Source organism: Sorex araneus, chromosome 5 (assembly GCF_027595985.1).
Source record: "Sorex araneus isolate mSorAra2 chromosome 5, mSorAra2.pri, whole genome shotgun sequence".
Lineage (NCBI taxonomy): Eukaryota > Metazoa > Chordata > Mammalia > Eulipotyphla > Soricidae > Sorex > Sorex araneus.
In genome coordinates this window covers 96355709-96376788 of record NC_073306.1, presented here as the reverse complement: position 1 = coordinate 96376788, position 21080 = coordinate 96355709, and the positions used below count along the sequence as shown (strand labels likewise).

The following is a 21080-nucleotide window of genomic DNA, read 5'->3' as shown; positions in this document are numbered from 1 at the left end:
CACTTAGCATGATACTTTCCATGCTGATCCACTTATATGCAAAGTCCATGACCGCATTTTTTCTAACAGCTGCATAGTATTCCATTGTATAGATGTACCAAAGTTTCTTCAACCAGTCATCTGTTCTAGGGCACTCGGGTTTTTTCCAGATTCTGGCTATTGTAAATAGTGCTGCGATGAACATATAAGTGCAGATGTCATTTCGACTATACTTTTTTGCTTCTCTGGGATATATTCCCAGCAGTGGTATTGCTGGGTCAAATGGGAGCTCAATTTCTAATTTTTTGAGAATCATCCATATTGTTTTCCAAAAGGGCTGAACAAGTCGGCATTCCCACCAGCAGTGTAGAAGGGTCCCTTTCTCCCCACATCCTCTCCAACAGCGGTTGCTTTTGTTCTTTTGGGTGTGTGCCAGTCTCTGTGGTGTGAGGTGGTATCTCATGGTTGTTTTGATCTGCATCTCCCTGATGATTAATGATGTAGAGCACTTTTTCATGTGCCTTTTGGCCATTCGTATTTCTTCCTTGGGAAAGTTTCTGTTCATCTCTTCGCCCCATTTTCTGATGGGGTTGGATGTTTTCTTCTTGTAGAGTTCATCCAGTGCCTTATATAGCCTTGATATCAACCCCTTATCTGATGGGTATTGGGTAAATATCCTTTCCCATTCTGTAGATTGTCTTTGTATTCTGGTCACTGTATCTTTTGCAGTGCAGAAGCTTTTTAATTTAATGTAGTCCCATTTGTTTATCTGTTTCCACTTGGTTGACCAGTTGCATGTCATCTTTGAAGATACCTTTATCTTCAATATGGTGGAGGGTTTTGCCAACCTTGTCTTCAATGTACCTTATGGTTGGTGGTCTGATGTTGAGGTCTTTAATCCATTTTGATCTGACTTTTGTGCATGGTGTCAGGTTGAGATCTAAGCCCATTCTTTTGCATGTGGTTGTCCAGTTGTGTCAGCACCATTTATTAAAGAGGCTTTCCTTGCCCCACTTCACATCTCTTGCTTCCTTATCAAAGAATAGATGATCATACATTTAGGGTTGTGTGTAGGGATATTCCACCCTGTTCCATTGGTCTGCAGCTCTGCCTTTGTTCCAGTACCATGCTGTTTTAATTGTTACCACTTTGTAGAAAAGTTTGAGGTTGGGGAGGGTGATGCTTCCCATCGTCTTTTTCCCAATAATTGTTTTAGCTATCCATGGGCATTTGTTGTTCCATATGAATTTTAGGATTGCTTGATCCGTTTCTTTGAAGAATGTCATGGGTATCCTTATAGGGATCGCGATGAATCTGTATAATGCTTTGGGGAGTATTGCCATTTTGACAATATTGATTCTCCCTATCCATGGGCAGGGGATATGTTTCCATTTCTTCGTGTCCTCTTTTATTTCATGGAGTAGCGTTTTATAGTTTTCTTTGTAGAGGTCTTTTATTTCCTTGGTTAAGCTGATTCCGAGGTACTTGATTTTCTGGGGCACAATTATGAATGGGATTGCTTTTTTCATGTCCCTTTCCTCTGCCTCATTGTTTGCATATAGGAAGGCCATGGATTTTTGGGTGTTGATTTTGTAGCCTGCAATTTTACTGTATAAGTCTATTGTTTCTAAGAGTTTCTTAGTAGAGGCTTTAGGCTTCTCTAGATATAGTATCATATCATCTGCAAATAGTGAGAGTTTATCATATCATCTGCAAATAGTGAGTTTGATTTCTTCCTTTCCTATCTGGATGCCCTTAATCTCTTTTTCTTGTCTAACAGCTATCGCAAGTACTTCCAGTACTATATTGAAGAGAAGTGGTGAGAGTGGGCATCCTTGTCTCATGCCTGATCTTAGAGGAAAGGCCCTTAGTTTTTCCCCATTGAGGATAATGCTTGCCATAGGCTTGTGGTAGATGTCCAGCCCCAGTTTTAAAAGTTTTGAGGTTTCTTCTTTTCTCTCTTGATTTTAGAGCGACAACCAGCAGTGTTCAGAGCTTACTCTATGGTCAGTAATCATTCCTGGCAAGCTCAGAGGGCCATATGGGATACCGGGGAAATCCATACCCGGCCCCAGACCTACTTTTTTTTTTTTTTTGGTGAGGGGAGGGAGTTTAGGCCTGGTGATGCTCAAGGGACCATCTGCAGTGACAGATTCAACTGAGGTCAGCCCCATGTAAGGCTTTTTTTTAATGAGAGGAGAACCAGTTTTAATGAGAACCAGTTCCCCCCCTCCCAGAACCAATTTTTTTAATAAGAGGAAAGAATTAACTAGAAGTCACAGAAGCAGAGAAGATACTATAGTAAGAGTCAAGGAAAGATAGGTTGAAAGCTGAGATAGAGAGCAATGAATGATAAAATCCAAGGAGGTAGAATGAGTCAAGATAAGATTTGAAGTGAATCAATACAATACTGGGGAGAAGCGGTAAATTGGCTAGAAGAGGAAAAAGTAATTAAATCTTTAATTATTTCACTGTCACTGTCATCCCGTTGTTCATCGATTTGCTTGATTTGCAGGCACCAGTAACGTCTCCATTGTGAGACTTGTTGTTACTGTTCTTGGCATATATCAGAAACAATTCAAAGTCTATAGAACTATAACTGGCCATTAACATTTCAGAATTATGGAAGAAGCCAATAGGAAGAAAAATAGTTTCATTTTGCAGAAAGTAAGTTCAGAGCCCTTATGGTGATTAAAGGTGAATTAGGACAGAAATGTAGGCCTAGGGACTGGAGCAATAAAAGAGCAGGTAAGACGCCTGACTTGCATGCAGCAGACCCAGGTTCGATTCCTGGCATCGCACATGGTTCCCTGAGCACTGCTAGGAGTGATTCCTGGGTGCAGAGCCAGCAGTAGTCCCTGAGCACTGCCAGGTATGGCCCAAAAACAAACAAAAAACAGAAATGTGGGTCTAGAGACATTTGCTTTGCACACAGCTGACCTGGGTTCTATCCCTGGCCTCCCGTAAGATTCCCCCAAGACCACCAGGTCTGGCCCAAAAGCTAAAAAAATTCAAAGTCTAGGGGCTAGAGAGATAATAGAGCAGGTTGGGTGTTTGCCTGGCACTCAGCCAAGCCCAGTCTGATTCCCAGTCGCTCCAAGCTGAGAGCAGGGAGCCAGGTGTTACCCAACAACAACAACAAAAAAGAAATGTAGGTCCAGAACTTTAAAAAGAGATTAAGGCTAGAATGTGATTTTAAAAGGTTATCAGTGGTTTTGTTTGTTTGTTTGGGGGCAGTGCTCAGGGATCACTCCAGAGGATGGCTGAGAGGAGCATATGCAGTGCCAAGGATCAAACTGGACTCAGCAGCATGTAAGGCAAGTACCTTAGCCCCTGTACTATCTCTCTGATTCCTTAGAATAGAATATTTTTTATTTTCTTATTGAACTACGGGCTGGAGTGATAGCGCAGCAGGTAGGGCATTCACCTTGCACACAGCCGATCCGGGTTTGATTCCTCTGCCCCTCTTGGAGAGCCCGGCAAGCTATCAAGAGTATCTTGATTGGCGGGGGGTGGGGGGAATTAAAAAAAAAAATTCTGCATGGCAGAGCCTCGAAAGCTACCCGTGGCATATTTGATATGCCAAAAACAGTAACGATCTCAATAAGATGGAGACATTACTGCTCAAGCAAATCGATGAGCAACTGGATGATAGTGATACAGTGATTGGACTACAGCCAGTGATGTTCAGGACTTACTTCTGATTCAGTACTCAGGGATCACCCCTAGCAGTGCTCGGGGAGCCATCTCGGTACTAGAGATAGAAGCAGGGCCAGGCACATGCAAGGCAAGGGTCTTGTCTTCTATACACTCTCTCTCTCTCTCTCTCTCTCTCTCTCTCTCTCTCTCTCTCTCTCTGATGGGATATTTAAAATTGGATCTACCCGGATATATGTTTGTAGAAGAGAACAGTATAGAATAAGATGGAGTTACCCTGGGAGAGAAAGTTGAACTAAATGAGAATTCTGAGTCACTTTTGAGGTGAATTCAAGCATCTCTTAGTGAAATATTTTGCTATTTTCATTCCAAGAATAACTGAACATTCCCTCTTTTCTGTCCCTACAGTATCAGATATATTCTCTATAAAGTATCTTTATACGTTTTGCCATCATCATTTATTTATCAGAATCCTCTCCCATGCTAGAATGTCCTTATGGTTATTGCAACTGTCATTATATAATGGTATATTCAATACTAACAATAGGGGATGAAACTTTATAAGTATTTCATTTAAGACTAAGCTTTTTGAGGAAAGATTTATGTAATATTTATCTTAATCCTTCTCATTCTTATGAGTTCTGTAATTATTTAATGAAAGAGGAGAAAGGAGAAAGGGGAAGAAAATTGCCATATTCCTTCCTGTGCTCTTGAATGCCTGCCAACCTCCTGGTCAACACCCACTCATGCTTCAGGGTTGAGTTTAAACGTTACTTTCCCTTACCACATCTGAAAGTGCCAACAACTGTACTCAAGTAGTACTTTTCTCTTTTCTTAGGGGTGAAAGGGTTGCTGTAGCACACCAGGCTGTACTCCTGGCTCTGCACTCAGAGATCACTCCTGGTGGTGCTTGGAAGCATATGCGGGTGTCAGGGATAGAACCCAGGTTGACATGCAACGCAAGTACCGTACCTGCTATACTATTTCTCTGGCCCTCAAGTACTATTTTTCTACTAAATTACCTTAACTCTGGAGCGACAGCACAGCAGGTAGGGAGTTTGCCTTGCATATGGCTGACCCGGGTTCGATTTCTCCATCCCTATCAGAAAGCCTGGCAAGCTACTGAGAGTATCCCACCTGCACGGCAGAGCCTGGCAAGCTACCATGTCATATTCAATATGCCAAAAACAGTAACAAGTCTCACAATGGAAATGCTACTGGTGCCTGTTCGAGCAAATCGATGAACAATGGGACAATAGTGCTGCAGTGCTACCATAACTCTAGGTTGGAGCAACAGTTCAGTGGTAGGGTACTTGCCTTGCATGCAGCAAGCACAGGTTCAACCCCAGTCAACCCATTTGGTCATCAAAGCCCTGACAGAAGTGAGACTTAAGCTGAGAGCCAGAAGTACAGCAGAGCTAAATGTGGCCCACAACCAACAAATAACAAAAGTTTAAAATTAAAATAAACCACCATAACTTTAGAGGTTAGGTTTACTGAACAAACGTGACATTATGGTAACTTTTAGAATTAATTCACTTGTATCATTACTGTATGACTACCTACACCAAATGAAAGGAACAGTAATCCAAAATACTTTTCTAAACAACTTTCATAACTGCATGTCACTAATATTTCCTCTGTATTACCGGATACATGCAGAGCAGGAGTGGGGAAACTTTCTCCTCCCAAGGATCATCCGAATATTTAGAATCTCATTTGTGAGCCATCAGAAGCAAGCAGACATGTCAGGGCAGTCAATGAGAAGCATGCAAGTCTGTCTGTCAGGTACAAGAGCCAGACCACATAATGTTGTGGGCTTTACATGGTTCGTGACTATACATCCCCTGAGTTACAGGAACAAACTACAATTCAAGCATAACAATGGAATATCTATACGTGAGAAATTGAGATTTTTATGTTTCAGTAAATAAAGTGAAAGGACAAAATATTTTCCCCAATTTTACTTTCACGGCAGTGATGGATAATTGTCTCTTTTCTCCCCTTTATCAGTAATGAGATTCTCCTGAACATATGTCCACTGAGGAAAAAATGATTACAATTTCTAGTCACCCTGATAGCTAGGTGTTGATGTTTGACAAAGGTCTGGATAGTACTAAGCTGAAATAGTTTGCAACATTTCCAAGGGTATTCCTGGCTACTATGGGACGAGGGAGGAAGGAAGAAAATCCTTTCCCTGGGTCAATTCTCCTTCCTATTGATTGGAATGTAGGTATGATGGCAGAAACCAGAAAAAATATCTTGAACCACAAGGATAAACAACATTTGGAGGTGGCAGGCTAATAGGAATTTGGGTCTCTCATGATCTTCAATCAGTTTTGCATTAGGGTATTTACATGAAAGACAAACATCTCTGTGATTTTCTATCTTTACAAACTTAACATCTCTAAAAACATATTAGGTAAGTAGTCACCTGACAAATTCTGTCTGCTGGGTTCACTTTCTCTGCTGCTGGAAGGAGAACCTGGTTCTGAAATATTGCTTTCTGCTCCTCCCATCAGTGGTCGTAAGTGGCTTATAGTGACTTGCTCAATAAAAGATGTGCCATGTTTATGAAAGTACCACCATTCAAATAGCTATGAAAAATAGAAAATATTATTTAGAACAGAATTGACAATCATATGAGCTTAAACTGAAAGTCTCTCAAAATATTTAATTCAGCATTTTACTTTTTTGGGGGGAGGGGTCACACACCACAGGGGTCACTCCTGGCTCTGCAAGGAATTACCCCTGGTGGTGCTCAGGGGACCATATGGGATGCTGGGAATCGAACCCAGGTCTGCTTCATGCAAGGCAAATGCCCTACGTGCTGTGCTATTGCTCTAGCCCCTAATTCAGCATTTTAAATTTATTTTCTTTTCACAAATAAATCCCAAAAAAGATTCCTCAATAACATATACTGAGTAAAACTGTTCCCAAGTTTTACCATTAAAAAAAAAAATGCAATGGGCGGCACACCTGGTGGAGCTCAGGGGCTACTCTTGGTGGTGTGCCCAGGGGCACTCAAGGGCCACAGCAAGGTCTGTGCTCAGGGGTCACACTTATGATGCCTAGTGGATTCTATGCAGTATGAGGATTTGAACCATTCATCGTTATGGCTACAATCATATGCAAGGTTAAATGCCTTAACCTTCTCTCTATAGCTCATAATAAAATTTTCCTTAGTGAAGTACAACAATTTTATTACAAAATACGAGAACCAGAGCAACAGTACAATGGATAGTGCACTTGTGCTGTATACAACGAACTTTGGCTCAATCCCCAACACCACATATGGTCTCCCAAACCTCACCAGAAGTGATCCCAAATAGTACAGAGAGCAGAGCATTTTCTTTTTTTTTTTTTTTTTTTTGCTTTTTGGGTCCCATCCAGCAATGCTCAGGGGTCATTCCTGGCTCTGCACTCAGGAATTACCCCTGGCCAAGCTCAGGGGACCATATGGGATGCTGGGAATCGAACCTGGGTCGGCCGCATGCAAGGCAAACGCCCTGCCCTCTGTGCTATCACTCCAGCCCCCAGCAGAGCATTTTCTTGCACGCAGCTGACCCAGGTTCAATCCCAGGCACCACATATGGTCCCCAAAAAAGGAAATAAGAGAAAGGAGAGAGAAAAGAATCACATAAAGCTATGAAATGATGCACTCCAAGAGGGGATCTATGGGAAACATCTAAACTGGGTTTTGTAAAGTTAGAGAAGATTAGGCACCCCAAGATCAGATGCAGGTGCTTCCAGAGTAGAGTGCTTTCAAGAATTCTGACAAGCTTAGGCATGGCTAAAAAAACACAACTGGAAATAAAGCATAAGAGTGTGTACAATATATAAAAAAATAACATATCTGATATTGTCATTTTAATCTATGAGGAGGCTATTTTTTGGTTTGGGGGGTCACACCTGGAATTATCAGGAATTATTTCTTTACTCAAGGAGTCACCCTTGGCAGGGGATCAGGGACAATAGGGTTGCCTGGTATAAAAACCAGGTTCCTAAGTACAAGGCAAGCACCTTACTGTACTACCTCTCCAACCCTTCTAGTACTATTAAAAGGAAACAGTTCTCAAGCAATTAGCATGGTGGAGTCTGCGCAGGCCAGGGCTATGAGGACCGTATCTGACTTCTCTCAGCCACGTTTTAGCTGTAAAGCTGAGGCAAGCCACTAAAATTCTAATCTAGACTCTCAGTGTACTGGTTATTAAATATAGGTAACAAGAATTAAAACACTTATTTTTCCAGTGTTGGGGCAATACTCAGTGGTGCTCATGCTTTGGGGTTTGGAGGACCATATGCAGTGCTTGGGATTGAACTGGGGTTGGCAAATGCCCTAACCCCTCTAATATCTCTCTGACCCAAAGAAAGTTTTGGGCATTTGGGGTTTGGGGTGCTTTTTTTTTTCTTTTGATTTTGGGCCACACCTCACAACGCTCAGAGATTACTCTGACTCCACACTCAAGGATCATTGCTGGCAATGCTCCCAGGAGAGATGGGATGCTGGGAATCAAACCCGAGTTGGCCTGTGCAGTAAGCATCCTACTCACTGTACTGTCACTCTGACTCCAAAAGTACTTTCTTTATTAAAAAAAAAAAATACTACCTGCAGTATTTGGCAGTTGAAGAGCTTAGTAGACTCTCACAGTAAGCCATTTAAAAACCAGGATAATCCTTTCTTTGTTTATCACTGTAATAGATGAGGAATGAAAAGTAGGTCTCTGGTGCTGAATTAACAGAATGTTTCCTATTTAGACATGCCAAATTTCTCAACTCTTTCCTTGCTCGTTTGTATTTTAACTCCAATGACATATTTAAAAGAACTTTTTTCTGATCCCACAGAACAAATACAGACCCTCATTTAGCCCTGTGTTTTCCTTTCTCAACGATCTTTTCAGCTGAAATCATGCCTACTGGCTCTGCTGCTGTTACCCCACTACCCAAGCACACTTTCTCTTCCTGGAGAGATGACACATAGCCAGTAGAGCCAGCTTCCTCATTTCCTTCAAGGTTTTATTCCCTATTTCATGGAAGCCTTCTCTTCTTTCTCTATCTAACATTTCAACCTTTTCTTCAATTTCAATCTTGTCTTGCAAGCGGCTGGACCCAAATTCAATCTCCAGCATCCCATATGGACCAAACTCCCAGGAGAGATCCCTGAATGCAGAGCTAGAAGTAAGTCCTGAGTACTGCCAGATGTGGCACAAAAAAAGACAAACAAAAAATCAACACACAGGATAAGAGAGATAGACCAAAGGACTGACCACATACTTTGAGTGAAGGGAAAATCTTAGCACTGCACAGTTCCCTAAGTACTGCTGGAATCAAGCACCATGAAGTGTGATCCCAAAATAAACAAACCAACAAGAAAAAAATCATACACTGGGGACTCAGGGATGGCTTAGGGGTTAAAAAGCACATGCCCTTGGTACTGGAACAAAAGCAGAGTCGCAGACCAATAGAACAGGGTTGAATATCCCGACACACACCCTCAAACATATGATCAGCTAATCTTTGATAAGGAAGCAAGAAATGTTAGTGGAGCAAAGAAAGCCTCTTTAACAAATTGTGCTGGCAAAACTGGACAGCTACATGGCAAAAAAAAAAAAAAAAGGGCTCAGACCTGTACATAACACCATGCACAAAAGTCAAAACAAAATGGATTAAAGACCTTAATATCAGACGAGAATCCATTATGTACACTGAAGACAAGGACGGCAAAACCCTCCATGACGCTGAACTAAAGATATCTTTAAAGGTGACACACCCACCATTGGCCAAGCAAGTGGAAACAGAGCTAAACAAATGGGACTACCTTAAACTAAGAAGCTTCTGCACCTCAAAAGATACAGTGACCAGAATACAAAGACAGTCCACAGAACAGGAAAGGATATTCACCCAATACCCATCTGATAAGAGGTTGATATCAAGGATATACAAGGCACTGGTTGAACTCTACAAGAAGAAAACATCCAACACCATCAGAAAATGGGGGGTGGAAATTAACAGAAATTTTCTCAAAGAAGAAATCCGAATGGCTAAAAGACACATGAGAAAATGCTCCATATCACTTATCATCAGGAAGATGGAGATTAAAACAACGAGATATCATTTCACACCACAGAAACTGGCCCACATCCAAAAGAACAAAGGCAACCAGTGTTGGCGCAGATGTGAGAAAGGGACTCTCCTTCACTGCTGGTGGGAATGCCAACTGGTTCAGTCCTTTTGGAAAACAATATGGACGATTCTCAAAAAATTAGAAATTGAATTCCCATTTAACTCAGCAACGACTCTTGGGAATATATCCCGGAGAGGCAAAAAGGTATAGTAGAAGTGACATCTGCATTTCTATGTTCATTGCAGCACTACAGCACATGCTATAGTAAAAAAAGCACATGCCTTGCAAGCATGAGATCATGAGTTAAATCCCCAATGCTGCCTACATGTAGTGAAGAACCCCAACATTCCAACAGAATATTCCATCTCTGCCACAACATAGCTAAATACATGTGAGTACATAAGAATCTCTTTAAAAAAACGATTTCCCTGAAATCACAAGCAGAAGTAACGACACATATATCAGTTTTCAAACCTTTAGGAATATTATTTTTTGTTTCAGCAAAAATAAATGTTACAAAGATGCTAAGCACATGGAGTTATTTTGTACCACACTGAAGTCTAATTACTCAACACTGGCTAAGTGCATTAACATTTGTAGGTCAGGGCTAGAAAAATCAAAGTGCAGAGTTTTTTCTCTCATGCTACTAATGCCTTACTGATGTTATTTTTGTTTGAAATGACAAACTATTGATGTTGTTTTTGTTTCTCATGGCCATACCCAGCCATGCTTCAGAGCTATTCCTGTCTCAATAGGTAGGGTCACCCCTAGCAGTGTTCAGCAGCCATGTGATCAAACCCTGGATTCCTGTATGCAAAAGTGTTGCTCCAGCTACTGTACTTAGATTAGAATGGATTCTCTTGGGATCCACTTTCGTTAACAAGCAATCAATCACCAAATATGGTCATAATTTGGTTCCTACTATGTTTTATTAAAAATATTATCAGGGCTGGAGAGTAAGCAGTCTCAAGGGTTCAATTCCTACCCCCATATGGTCCCCCAACCCCTGCCAGTAGTGACCCCAGTGCTGGTGTGGATGCGGGGTGAAAGAGACGCTCCTTCTCCCCAAACATAGAGGTAGGAGTAAGCCCTGAGTACCACCAGGTCTGGCCCCCAAACAAGCAAACAGAAAGAATAGGACAAAATTTATTTAAAACATAAGAGGAAATCACACAAGTAGAAATTTTTCTTGTCAAAAATACCCAAAGAGCACTGGTGAAGGGATGGTGTTTGAATATTGTGTAACTGAGACATAAACCTGAGAACTTTGTAACTTTCCACATGGTGATAAAATTAAAATTAAAAATAAATAAATAAATATTAAATTCCTAAATAACAACAACAAAAATATCAATCACATTTTATTCTATGTAAAGTGTTTGTCCAAATTTAATCCAGCAATGAATAAAGTTCCTAAAGTTGGAAAGATTTTTAAAAATTAAAAAAAAAAAATACCCAAAGATTTATACTGGATGATAGAGACATTAACCATCAGCAACAGTGGACTTTATGCAGTTTTAGGCTTTTCATTTTGTTCAGTTTTTGAACCACACCAAGTGGTGCTTAGAGACATTAAAAAAGAGGGGATGTAATCAGTCAGTTAGGGTAGAGGCACCTTAATCCTTTCATTCTCCTTACCACTAGGCTTTTTGTGTGTGTGGTACAGTTTGGGGGAGGGAGAGGTTGGGCCACACCTGACCGAGTATAGAACTATACTCCTGGCAGCACTCAGGGGATCATATGTAGTGCCAGGTATCGAATCTGGGCCAGCTGCATGGTAGGCAAGAGTACCTTTCTACTATCTCTCCAGCTCCCTTTTCAATTTTTGTAATGAATAAAGTATCAGAGACTTTTCCAACCTATTTATTTATTTTTCAAGATGCCAGGAATTTAGGGGCTGGAGCACTAGCACAGCAGATAGGGCGTTTGCCTTGCATGCGGCCAACCGGGTTCGAATCCCAGCATCCCATATGGTCCCCCGAGCACCACCAGGAGTAATTCCTGAGCTCATGAGCCAGGAGTAACCCCTGTGCATCGCCAGGTATGACCCAAACCCCCCCCCAAAAAAAATAAGATGCCAGGAATTTAATTCAAGGCCTCACATATGAAAAGTATGTGCTCTACCACTGAGTTGCATCCCTCAGCACATTTTCTTTTTAATTGAGTCACCATTGGAAAATTACAAAGTTTTCAGGTTTAAGTCTCAGTTATATTATACAATGCTCAAACACCCATCCCTTCACCAGTGCACATATTCTACCACCAAGAATCACAGTATAGCTCCACCCCACCCCCCACACCCCTAGCCCCCCTCCGCCTGTGTAACTGATAAATTTCACTTTACTTTCACTTTGATTACATTCACTATTTCAACAAAACTCACTATTATTGTTTGGAGTTTCTCCCCCCTAAAGTCGGACCTGCTGAAAAGGAAGCATTTGATAATTTGTTTTCCATTGCTGAGAATGAAGAGATATGAGGTCGATTGACCTCACTAGTAGCATCATGGTTTTGGGTTTCTGTATTTTAGTAACTAAGTCCAGAGAATATCTGCCAGAAATTGCATCACTGCAAACTTGTACTTCTCAGTTATATTATATTCCACATGAGTGCAATCTTTCTATGTCTCTTTCTTTCTGACTCATTTCACTCAACATACTTTCCATGTTGATCCATTTATATGCAAATTTCATGACTTCATTTTCAACTTCAGGGTCAAATTTATATAAATATATGAATATATGTGTATATCTATACATTTTGTTTTTGTTTGGGGGCTCCATATTCTGATGCTCAGGTGTGTGCTCAGAACTTACTCCTAGTAGTAGTTTCCTGGAAAACCAGCAGCGCTGGGAGTCAAACCTGGGTGGCCGCTGCCAAAGCATGTGTCCAGTCCATTGAGCTATGTCTCTGGCACAGAGCCAACATTTTAATACAAATGAGCAATAATAAAAACAATAATTTCTGATATTTATCAAGCATTGTACAAGTCTATGTATCATTTAATCCAATCCGTACAACAACTAGTATTAGAGATAAATAATGCTGTGAGTTTATACAACCAACTTTAGTGCATATCAATAGAGCTGGGATTCCTACTCAGGATTCCGCCTCACTCAAGAGATTCAGCAGGGCCAGTGCAATAGTATAATGGGTGGGGCACTTGTCATGCATACAGCTGACCTGGGTTCAATTCCCAGCATCCCATGTGGTCCCTGAGCACCACCAAGAATAATTCCTTAGTGCAGAGTCAAGAGGTCCTGCATCACTGGGTGTGGCACCCAAACAAACAAAAAATGTTTCTAGCAATTAAGGGCCCAAGCGGGAGTGCAAGGGTCAGGGTGCCTGCGTTGCACAGCTGATAGGGTTTTATCCCTAACACCACATACAGTCCCCCAAACCAAGGCCAGAAGTGACCCCTGAGTGCAGAGATAGATAAAGTCCTAAGAACTGGCTGTGCTCCAAATATCAAACAACAAATGTTATTTCATTTTCCTAACTTTTTAAATTTAAAATGCTGGCTTTTTTTTTTCTTTTTGGGTCACACCTGGTGATGCACACGGGTTACTCCTGGCTCTGCACTCAGAAATTACCCCTGGCCGTGCTCAGGGGACCATATGGGATTTGAACCTGGGTCGGCCGCGTGCAAGGCAAACGCCCTACCCGCTGTGCTATCTCTCCAGCCCCTAAAATGCTGGTTTTTGAGAATACATCAAATTATATGGTTTTCACAAGGCAAAAATAAATAACATGGGCTAAAACTGAAAGATAGCTAACTGAATGGGAAAAAAATACTTGTGTCCAATACATTATCTTGAATAAAGGGTTGCTATCCAGTATGTATAAAGTACTCACAAAGATCAACCAAAAAAAATTTTTTTAGGGGTTGGAGTAATAGCACAGCAGGTAGGGCGTTTGCCTTGCATGCAGCCGACCCGGGTTCCATTCCCAGCATCCCATATGGTCCCCCAGCACCGCCAGGAGTAATTCCTGAGTGTAGAGCCAGGAGTAACCCCTGTGCATCACTGGGTGTGACCCAAAAAGCAAAAATAAATAAATAGTTTTTTTAAACCATCAAAAAATAGGGAGCAGAAATTTTTCCAAAGAAGTGAAATGAACAGAAACTTCTCCAAAGAACAACAGATGACCAACAGTCACATACCCAAATGTTTATCATCATTTATTATTAGGAAATTGAAATAAAGACAATGAGATATTATCTCACACCAGTGAGAATGGTACATAGCAAAAATACTGGGAACAATCTATGTTGGCAGGAGTATGGTGAAAAGGAACTCTCATCCACTGCTTGTGGGAATGTTGCCTGGTCCAACCCTTCTGGAAACCATAGAGAGGGTTCCCAGTAAACCCAGCACTGAGCTACTATGAAACCCAGCAATTTCACTTTGGGGCATCTACCCCCCAGGTCAGAAAAACATTTGTTTAAAGGACATATGCACACCATTATTCATTCCCGCACTTAGTACAACATTAAGATCTGGAATCAGCCTATATATCCAATAATAGATAAGTGAACCGTGAAGCTGCAGTATATATACACAATGGAATGCTACAAGCTGTAAGGAATGATGAAATCATGTGGTTCCTGAAACATGGATGGAACTGGAAGAAATCATGTTAAATGAAGTAAGCCAAAAGAATAAGGACAAACATAGGATGCGGTATTTAGATAACTGGACAAGGAAATGCAATGGTTTAAAGGGAAGCGGGAAGCCTAGATCACCCTTGGCCCCAAGATATCACTGTATCACTGTCATCCCGTTGCTCATCGATTTGCTCGAGCGGGCACCAGTAACATCTCACTGTGAGACTTGTTGTTACTGTTTTTTGGCATATGGAATATGCCACAGGTAGCTTGCCAGGCACTGCTGTGCGGATGGGATACTCTCGGAAGCTTGCGGGGCTCTCCAAGGGACAGAGGAATCGAACCCGGGTTGACCACGTGCAAGGCAAACCCTACCCACTGTGCTATTGCTCCAGGCCCCAAGATATAGGGAGAAGAAAAAAAAATCGAGGAGGAAGGGAAGAAAAGACAGATGGGAAGCAATAGGTCAAATGGATTCAGGTACATTAGCAGTATAAAGGAGTGGTATATCCAAATATCCAAATCACAGAGTTCAGAAGACTGAAAACAAGAGATAAAAACTTCAATAATCAAACTTTATTTAAAAGGTGCCTGTCGAGATGCAGCCAGAAGTAATGGGGTGGGAGAGGGAATACTGGTAGAGAAAAATCAACACTGGTAGTGGGATGGGTGCTGGAACACCTTATGTCTAAAAGTCACCTGTGATTAACTTTGTAAATCACAGTGCTTTAATAAAATAAAATTTATAAATAAAAATGCTGGTTTAAAACAAAAATTTAGGGGAGAGAATATGGCTCAAATAGTAAAGCACATGCCTAGAGTATACAGCCTCAAGTTTGATCACCTGCACACTTTGCTCCTAAGCACCACTAGATGTGGCCCTCATGGCCTCCAAGAACCACCTGAGTGGCCTGAGTGCGGCTTATATGAAAAAATTAAAAACAACTACTTTACATATTATATGTACAAGTTACATATCTAAATTTATATGTAGAATATAGAACATAGATTAAAGTTCTCCTCCATCATAAATGAGGAAATTAAGATTCAAAAGACGGGGCTGGAGGGACCCTCTGCGCCTAAAGACTTTGATTCCAGAGATCTAACACATTCGGGCATCCAGCGCAGCATCCGATAGCAATGCACTGGGATTGCGAACTGGGCTACAACTCTGTACTGCCAGGGGTGGATTTTTTTCCTCCCCACCCTGTCTTCCTGCACGGAAAGCAGCGGGCTGGCAGCACCCACGTGGCAGGCGCCATCTTCTATGACTCCAAACCCACTGGTACTCGGTTTTTACTTTTGGGGCTCCCAGGAACTCATGGGAAGGGGGCGTAACCCGCACGCCCTCGGCCCAGATAAATCCGGAGCCGCTGAGTGCGAATCGGACCCTCTGCGCCTAAAGACTTTGAATTCAGAGACTTCTTACAGCAATGCACTGGGACTGTGAGCTGGGCTATGTAATTTCTGGCAGAATTTTCCCTGGACTTTATACAGAAATCCAAAACATAACATTTATAATTGTCAGCAATGTGAATCGGTTCCATTTGAACAGGTCTGACTTGGGGGGAAACTCCAAATAATAACAGTAAGTTTTTGTTGAAATATTGAAGGTTTTTAATGTAGCAGCCACCTCTCTGGACTGTGAACTAAGCAAAAGCCCCACGCTGGCCAACGCGGCGTGGCGTACACCATACTATGAGGCTCGGGAAGGGGGATGAGGGGGAAAAAGAAAAAAAAAAAAAAGGGAAAAGGAAAAAAGAGAAAAAAAAGAGAGAGTTATGTACTTGTAGCAGTGGGGCTACATATCTCTTCATTTCCAGCAATGAAAAACTAATTATCAAATGTAGTAGGTCTGTCTCTCTTGGGTGGAAACTCCAACAACTATAGTGAGTTTTGTGTTGAATTATGGAATGTAATCAAGGTAAAGAAAAAATGAAGTGAAATTCATTAGTTATACAGTAGGGGGTAGGGGGTGGGGGCGGGGGGTATACTGGGGTTTTTGGTGGTGGAATATGGGCACTGGTGAAGGGATGGGTGTTTGAATATTGTATAACTGACATATAAACCTGAGAACTTTGTAACTTTCCACATGGTGATTTAATAAAAAGTTAAAAAAAAAAAAAAAAAGACGGGGCTGGAGCAATAGCACCACAGGTAGGGTGTTTGCCTTGCACGTGGCCGACCTGGGTTCGATTCCCAGCACCCCATATGGTCCCCTGAGCACCACCAGGGGTAATTCCTGAGTGCAGAGCCAGGAGTAACCCCTGTGCATCGCCGGGTGTGACCCAAAAAGAAAAGAAAAAAAAAAGAATTTATGACTTGCCCAAGGTTATCAGCTAGTGAATGCAAAGATTCAAAAATTCTATTTCCTGGTTCTTTTTTTTTTCTATTTCCTGGTTCTAAGACCAGTGCTTTACAGCTGCTACACCAGCTATTCAAAGATAATTTTCTTTTCTTTATATTTTGTTTTGGGTCAGAATCGACTTTCCTTAAGGGTTACTCTGGGCTCTGTGCTCAGGGATCACTCCTAGAGGCATGGGGGACTATATAGGGTGTTGGGATGAAACTATGTACAAAGCAAGTGCCCTACCCACTATACTATCTCTCTAGTCCCAAATTTCCTTTTTCCCCCCTTAGACAATTTTCTTTAAAAAGATATTGATAAAACATGTTAAAGAATACTTAATAGCCTCAGAGGGAAATCAAGGGGCCATAGGGATAATATAGTAGGTAAGGCTCATGCCTTGCAACCAGCCAAGTTGGGTTTGATTCTCAGAACCACATAAGATCCCCTGCGTCACACCAGGAATGATTCCTGAGTGCAGAGCCAGGAAGAATCCCTGACGACTGCCCAACATGATCTAAAACAAAACCCAAAAAACAAAAACAAAAACAAAGTCAATAAATTTTGAGATTTATATTAACAGTTTTCATCCTAAATTACTCAATAACATTTTCAAAGTAGACAAACAGGAATTTTTCTTGCCCCATATTTCACTTTAACAGTATGATCCAAAAAAATTAAAATACAACCCATCAAAAAATGGGGTGATGAAATGAACAGAAACTTTCTCAAAGAAGAAATCTGAATGGCTAAAAGACACATGAGGGGCCGGAGCGATAGCACAGCGGGTAGGGCGTTTGCCTTGCACGTGGCCGACCCGGGTTCGATCCCCGGCATCCCGTATGGTCCCCCAAGCACTGCCAGGAGTAGTTCCTGAGTGCAAAGCCAGGAGTAACCCCTGAGCATCGCTGGGTGTGACCCAAAAAGCAAAAAAAAAAAAAAAAGACACATGAGAAAATGCTCTACATCACTAGTCATCAGGGAGATGAAGATCAAAACAACAATGAGATATCATTTCACACCATAGAGATTGGCCCATATCAAAAAGAACAAAAGCAACCGGTGTTGGCCCAGATGTGGGGAGAAAGGGACTCTTCTTCATTGCTGGTGGGAATGCTGACTGGTTCAGCCCTTTTGGAAAACAATATGGACGATTCTCAAAAAATTAGAAACTGAGCTCCCATTTGACCCAGCAATACCACTCCTGGGAATATATCCAGGAGAGGCAAAAAGGTATAATAGAAATGACATCTGTGGGGCTGGAGCAATAGCACAGCGGGTAGGGAGTTTGCCTTGCACGCAGCCGACCCGGGTTCGATTCCCAGCATCCCATATGGTCCCCTGAGCACCGCCAGGGGTAATTCCTGAGTGCAGAGCCAGGAGCAACCCCTGTGCATCGCCGGGTGTGACCCAAAAAGCAAAAAAAAAAAAAAAAAGACATCTGCACCTGTATGTTCATTGCAGCACTGTTTACAATAGCCAAAATCTGGAAAAAAACAGAGTGCCCAAAAACAGATAACTGGGGGCTGGAGAGATAGCACAGCGGGTAGGGCGTTTGCCTTGAACGCGGCCGACCCGGGTTCAAATCCCAGCATCCCATATGGTCCCCTGAGCATGGTCAGGGGTAATTCCTAAGTGCAGAGCCAGGAGTAACCCCTGTGCATCGCCAGGTGTGACCCAAAAAGCCCAAAAAAAAAAAAAAAAAAACAGATAACTGGTTAAAGAAACTTTGGTATATCTACACAATGGAATACTATGCAGCTGTTAGAAATGATGAAATTTACATATAAGTGGGTCAATATGGCAAGTATCATATTAAGTGAAATAAGTCAGAAAGAGAGAGACAGGGGCCGGAGCGATAGCACAGCGGGTAGGGCGTTTGCCTTGTACGCGGCCGACCCGGGTTCGATCCCCGGCATCCCATATGGTCCCCCAAGCACCGCCAGGGGTGATTCCTGAGTGCATGAGCCAGGAGTAACCCCTGAGCATAGCTGGGTTGTGACCCAAAAAGCAAAAAAAAAAAAAAAACCAGAAAGAGAGAGACAGACATAGAAAGATCACACTCATCTGTGGAATATAAAGTAACAGAGTGGGAGACTAACACCCAAGAGTAATAGAAATAAGGACCAGGAGGTCTGCCCCACAGCTTGGAAACTGGCCTCACATGCTGGAGGAAAATGCAGCTGAGATAGAGAAGGGAACACCAAGTAAAGGATGTTGGGAGGACCCATTCATGTTGAAAGATGCATGCTGAAAGTAGACCATAAAGGCCACTCAATACCTCTACTGAAAACTACAACACCCAAAAGAAGAGAGAACAAAAGAGAATGCTCTGTGGGTGGGGTAGTGGGGGATGGGGTGGGGGTGGTGGGAGGTATACTGGGAGCATTGGTGGAGAAGAATGGGCACTGGTGGAGGGATGGGTAAAGATCAGTGTATGACTGAAATGCAAACAAACACGAAAGTTCATAAGTTTCTAACTGTACCTCACAGTGATCCACTAATAAAAAATGAAAGAAAGAAAGAAAGAAAGAAAGAAAGAAAGAAAGAAAGAAAGAAAGAAAGAAAGAAAGAGAAAGAGAGAAAGAAAGAAGAAAGAAATCAAGTACCAAAAAAAAAAAATACAAAACAAAACCAGTATGATCAAGTGTTAGTCCCTATTTAAAACAAAAACCAGAAAAAACCCTCTAAACTTAAAACAAAAACCTGGGGCTAAAGAGACAGTCCATCAGGCAGGTATTATCCTCTTGCCTTACACACAACTGACCCAGGGTTCATCCCCGGCACCCCATATGGTCCCAGGAGTGATCTGTGAGTGCAAAGCCAGGAGTAAGCCCTAAGCATAGCATCACCAAATGTGGCCTAAAATCAAAATAAAAAAACAAGAAACAAAACTGTCCAACATTCCAAATGCCATTATTTCTAGTATAGCTGTAGAGCACCACCTAGAGATAAGAAGAAAAAAATTACAGAAATTCATTGTCCATTATTATATATCCTGAATTTTTATCTACATCAGTATGTCCCCAAATTCTGTATGATATAAAACTACTTCCTATAGGTATAATAGATTATGAAACAAAAAAAATTTTTTTAAGGGGCTGGAGCGATAGCACAGTGGGTAGGGCATTTGCCTTGCACGTGGCCAACCCGGGTTTGATTCCCAGCATTCCATATGGTTCCTTGAGCACCGCCAGGAGTGATTCCTGAGTGCAGAGCCAGGACTAACCCCTGTACATTGCCGGGTGTGACCTAAAAATAAAAAATAAAAATTTTAATTAAAAATGACAGCCTGCGGCCGAAGCTATACTAAAGCAGGTAGGGTGTTTGCCTTGCAAGCAGCTGACCGAGGTTCTATCCCCAGCATCCCACATAGTCCCCCGAGCACCACAAGGAGTAATTCCTGAGTACAGAGCCAGGAGTAAGCCCTGAGCGTCTCTGGGTGTAAAGCAAAAAAAAAAAAAAAAAAAGACAGAAGACAATCTGGAGATGGAGAAATAGCTCTAAGGTCCAGAGTACATGCTATTCATGTGGGCGAGCTGGGCTTGATCTCCGAGCACCCAGGCAGGAGCAGTCCTTGAGCAGGGAGGAGCTCCCTTTCACCTGCCCCCAAAAAGAAAAAACTGAGTGACAGATGACTGCAAAATATTTAAAGAAAGATTATTTAATATCACTAAAATACCACTAAAAATATTTAATGAAAGATTACTCTATTTTGGAGAGGAAAAGGGCCTCCCAACAGGGGTCCAGGGGTTACTTCAGTGACACTTGGCCAAACAGTCCAGTCATGGCCAGATATTTAAAGGTGACAAAATGGCTAGAGACAGCTCAATGGGCTGCACATGCATGCACGCAGGAGGCCTGGGGTCAATTCTCTGGACGACACAGACTCCTAAACATCAGGAGCAACCTCTAGGCACAGAGCCAGAGCAGCCCACGAATATTGCAAATAAACCCAAACCGAAGCAAACAAACAAAAAAGAAACAAAGGCAGCAGGGAAAAATGAAATAAATACACAAATGACAGTTTTCTCAAATAAGACAAGGTAAAAGCTGAGTTAAACACATTTACTCTGGAGCGTCTCAGAATAATGAATTTCATAATCAAAATTTATTAAATGCTTCCTTGAGTTAGCTACCATGCTGGGACAACTTTTATATACATAATCTTATTTAGCCTTCATAATCCTACTTATGGCTGTTATTAATATCCCCAGTTTACAGATGAGGAAAAGAGGCTGAAAAAAGTTAACTAACTTGCTAGAAATCAGACAACTTAAGTGATGATTAGCCTAGCTCTAAAACTTTGTTCTTAAACTGTAGATAACTAGAACTACAGGGTGAATTCAATGGGCTGAGTGATTAAT

General features: G+C 41.8%; 1 protein-coding gene across 2 annotated transcripts in view; it reads right to left on the bottom strand.

Annotated features, from left to right (window-relative positions):
• ST7L (suppression of tumorigenicity 7 like) overlaps nt 1-21080 on the bottom strand; it is a 124161-nt gene that overhangs the window by 100015 nt on the left and 3066 nt on the right. For both annotated transcript variants that reach the window (XM_004616267.2, XM_055138209.1), the window contains exon 3: nt 6071-6233. In XM_004616267.2, the coding sequence (XP_004616324.2) occupies nt 6071-6233 (163 nt within the window). The remainder of the gene's footprint in view (nt 1-6070; nt 6234-21080) is intronic.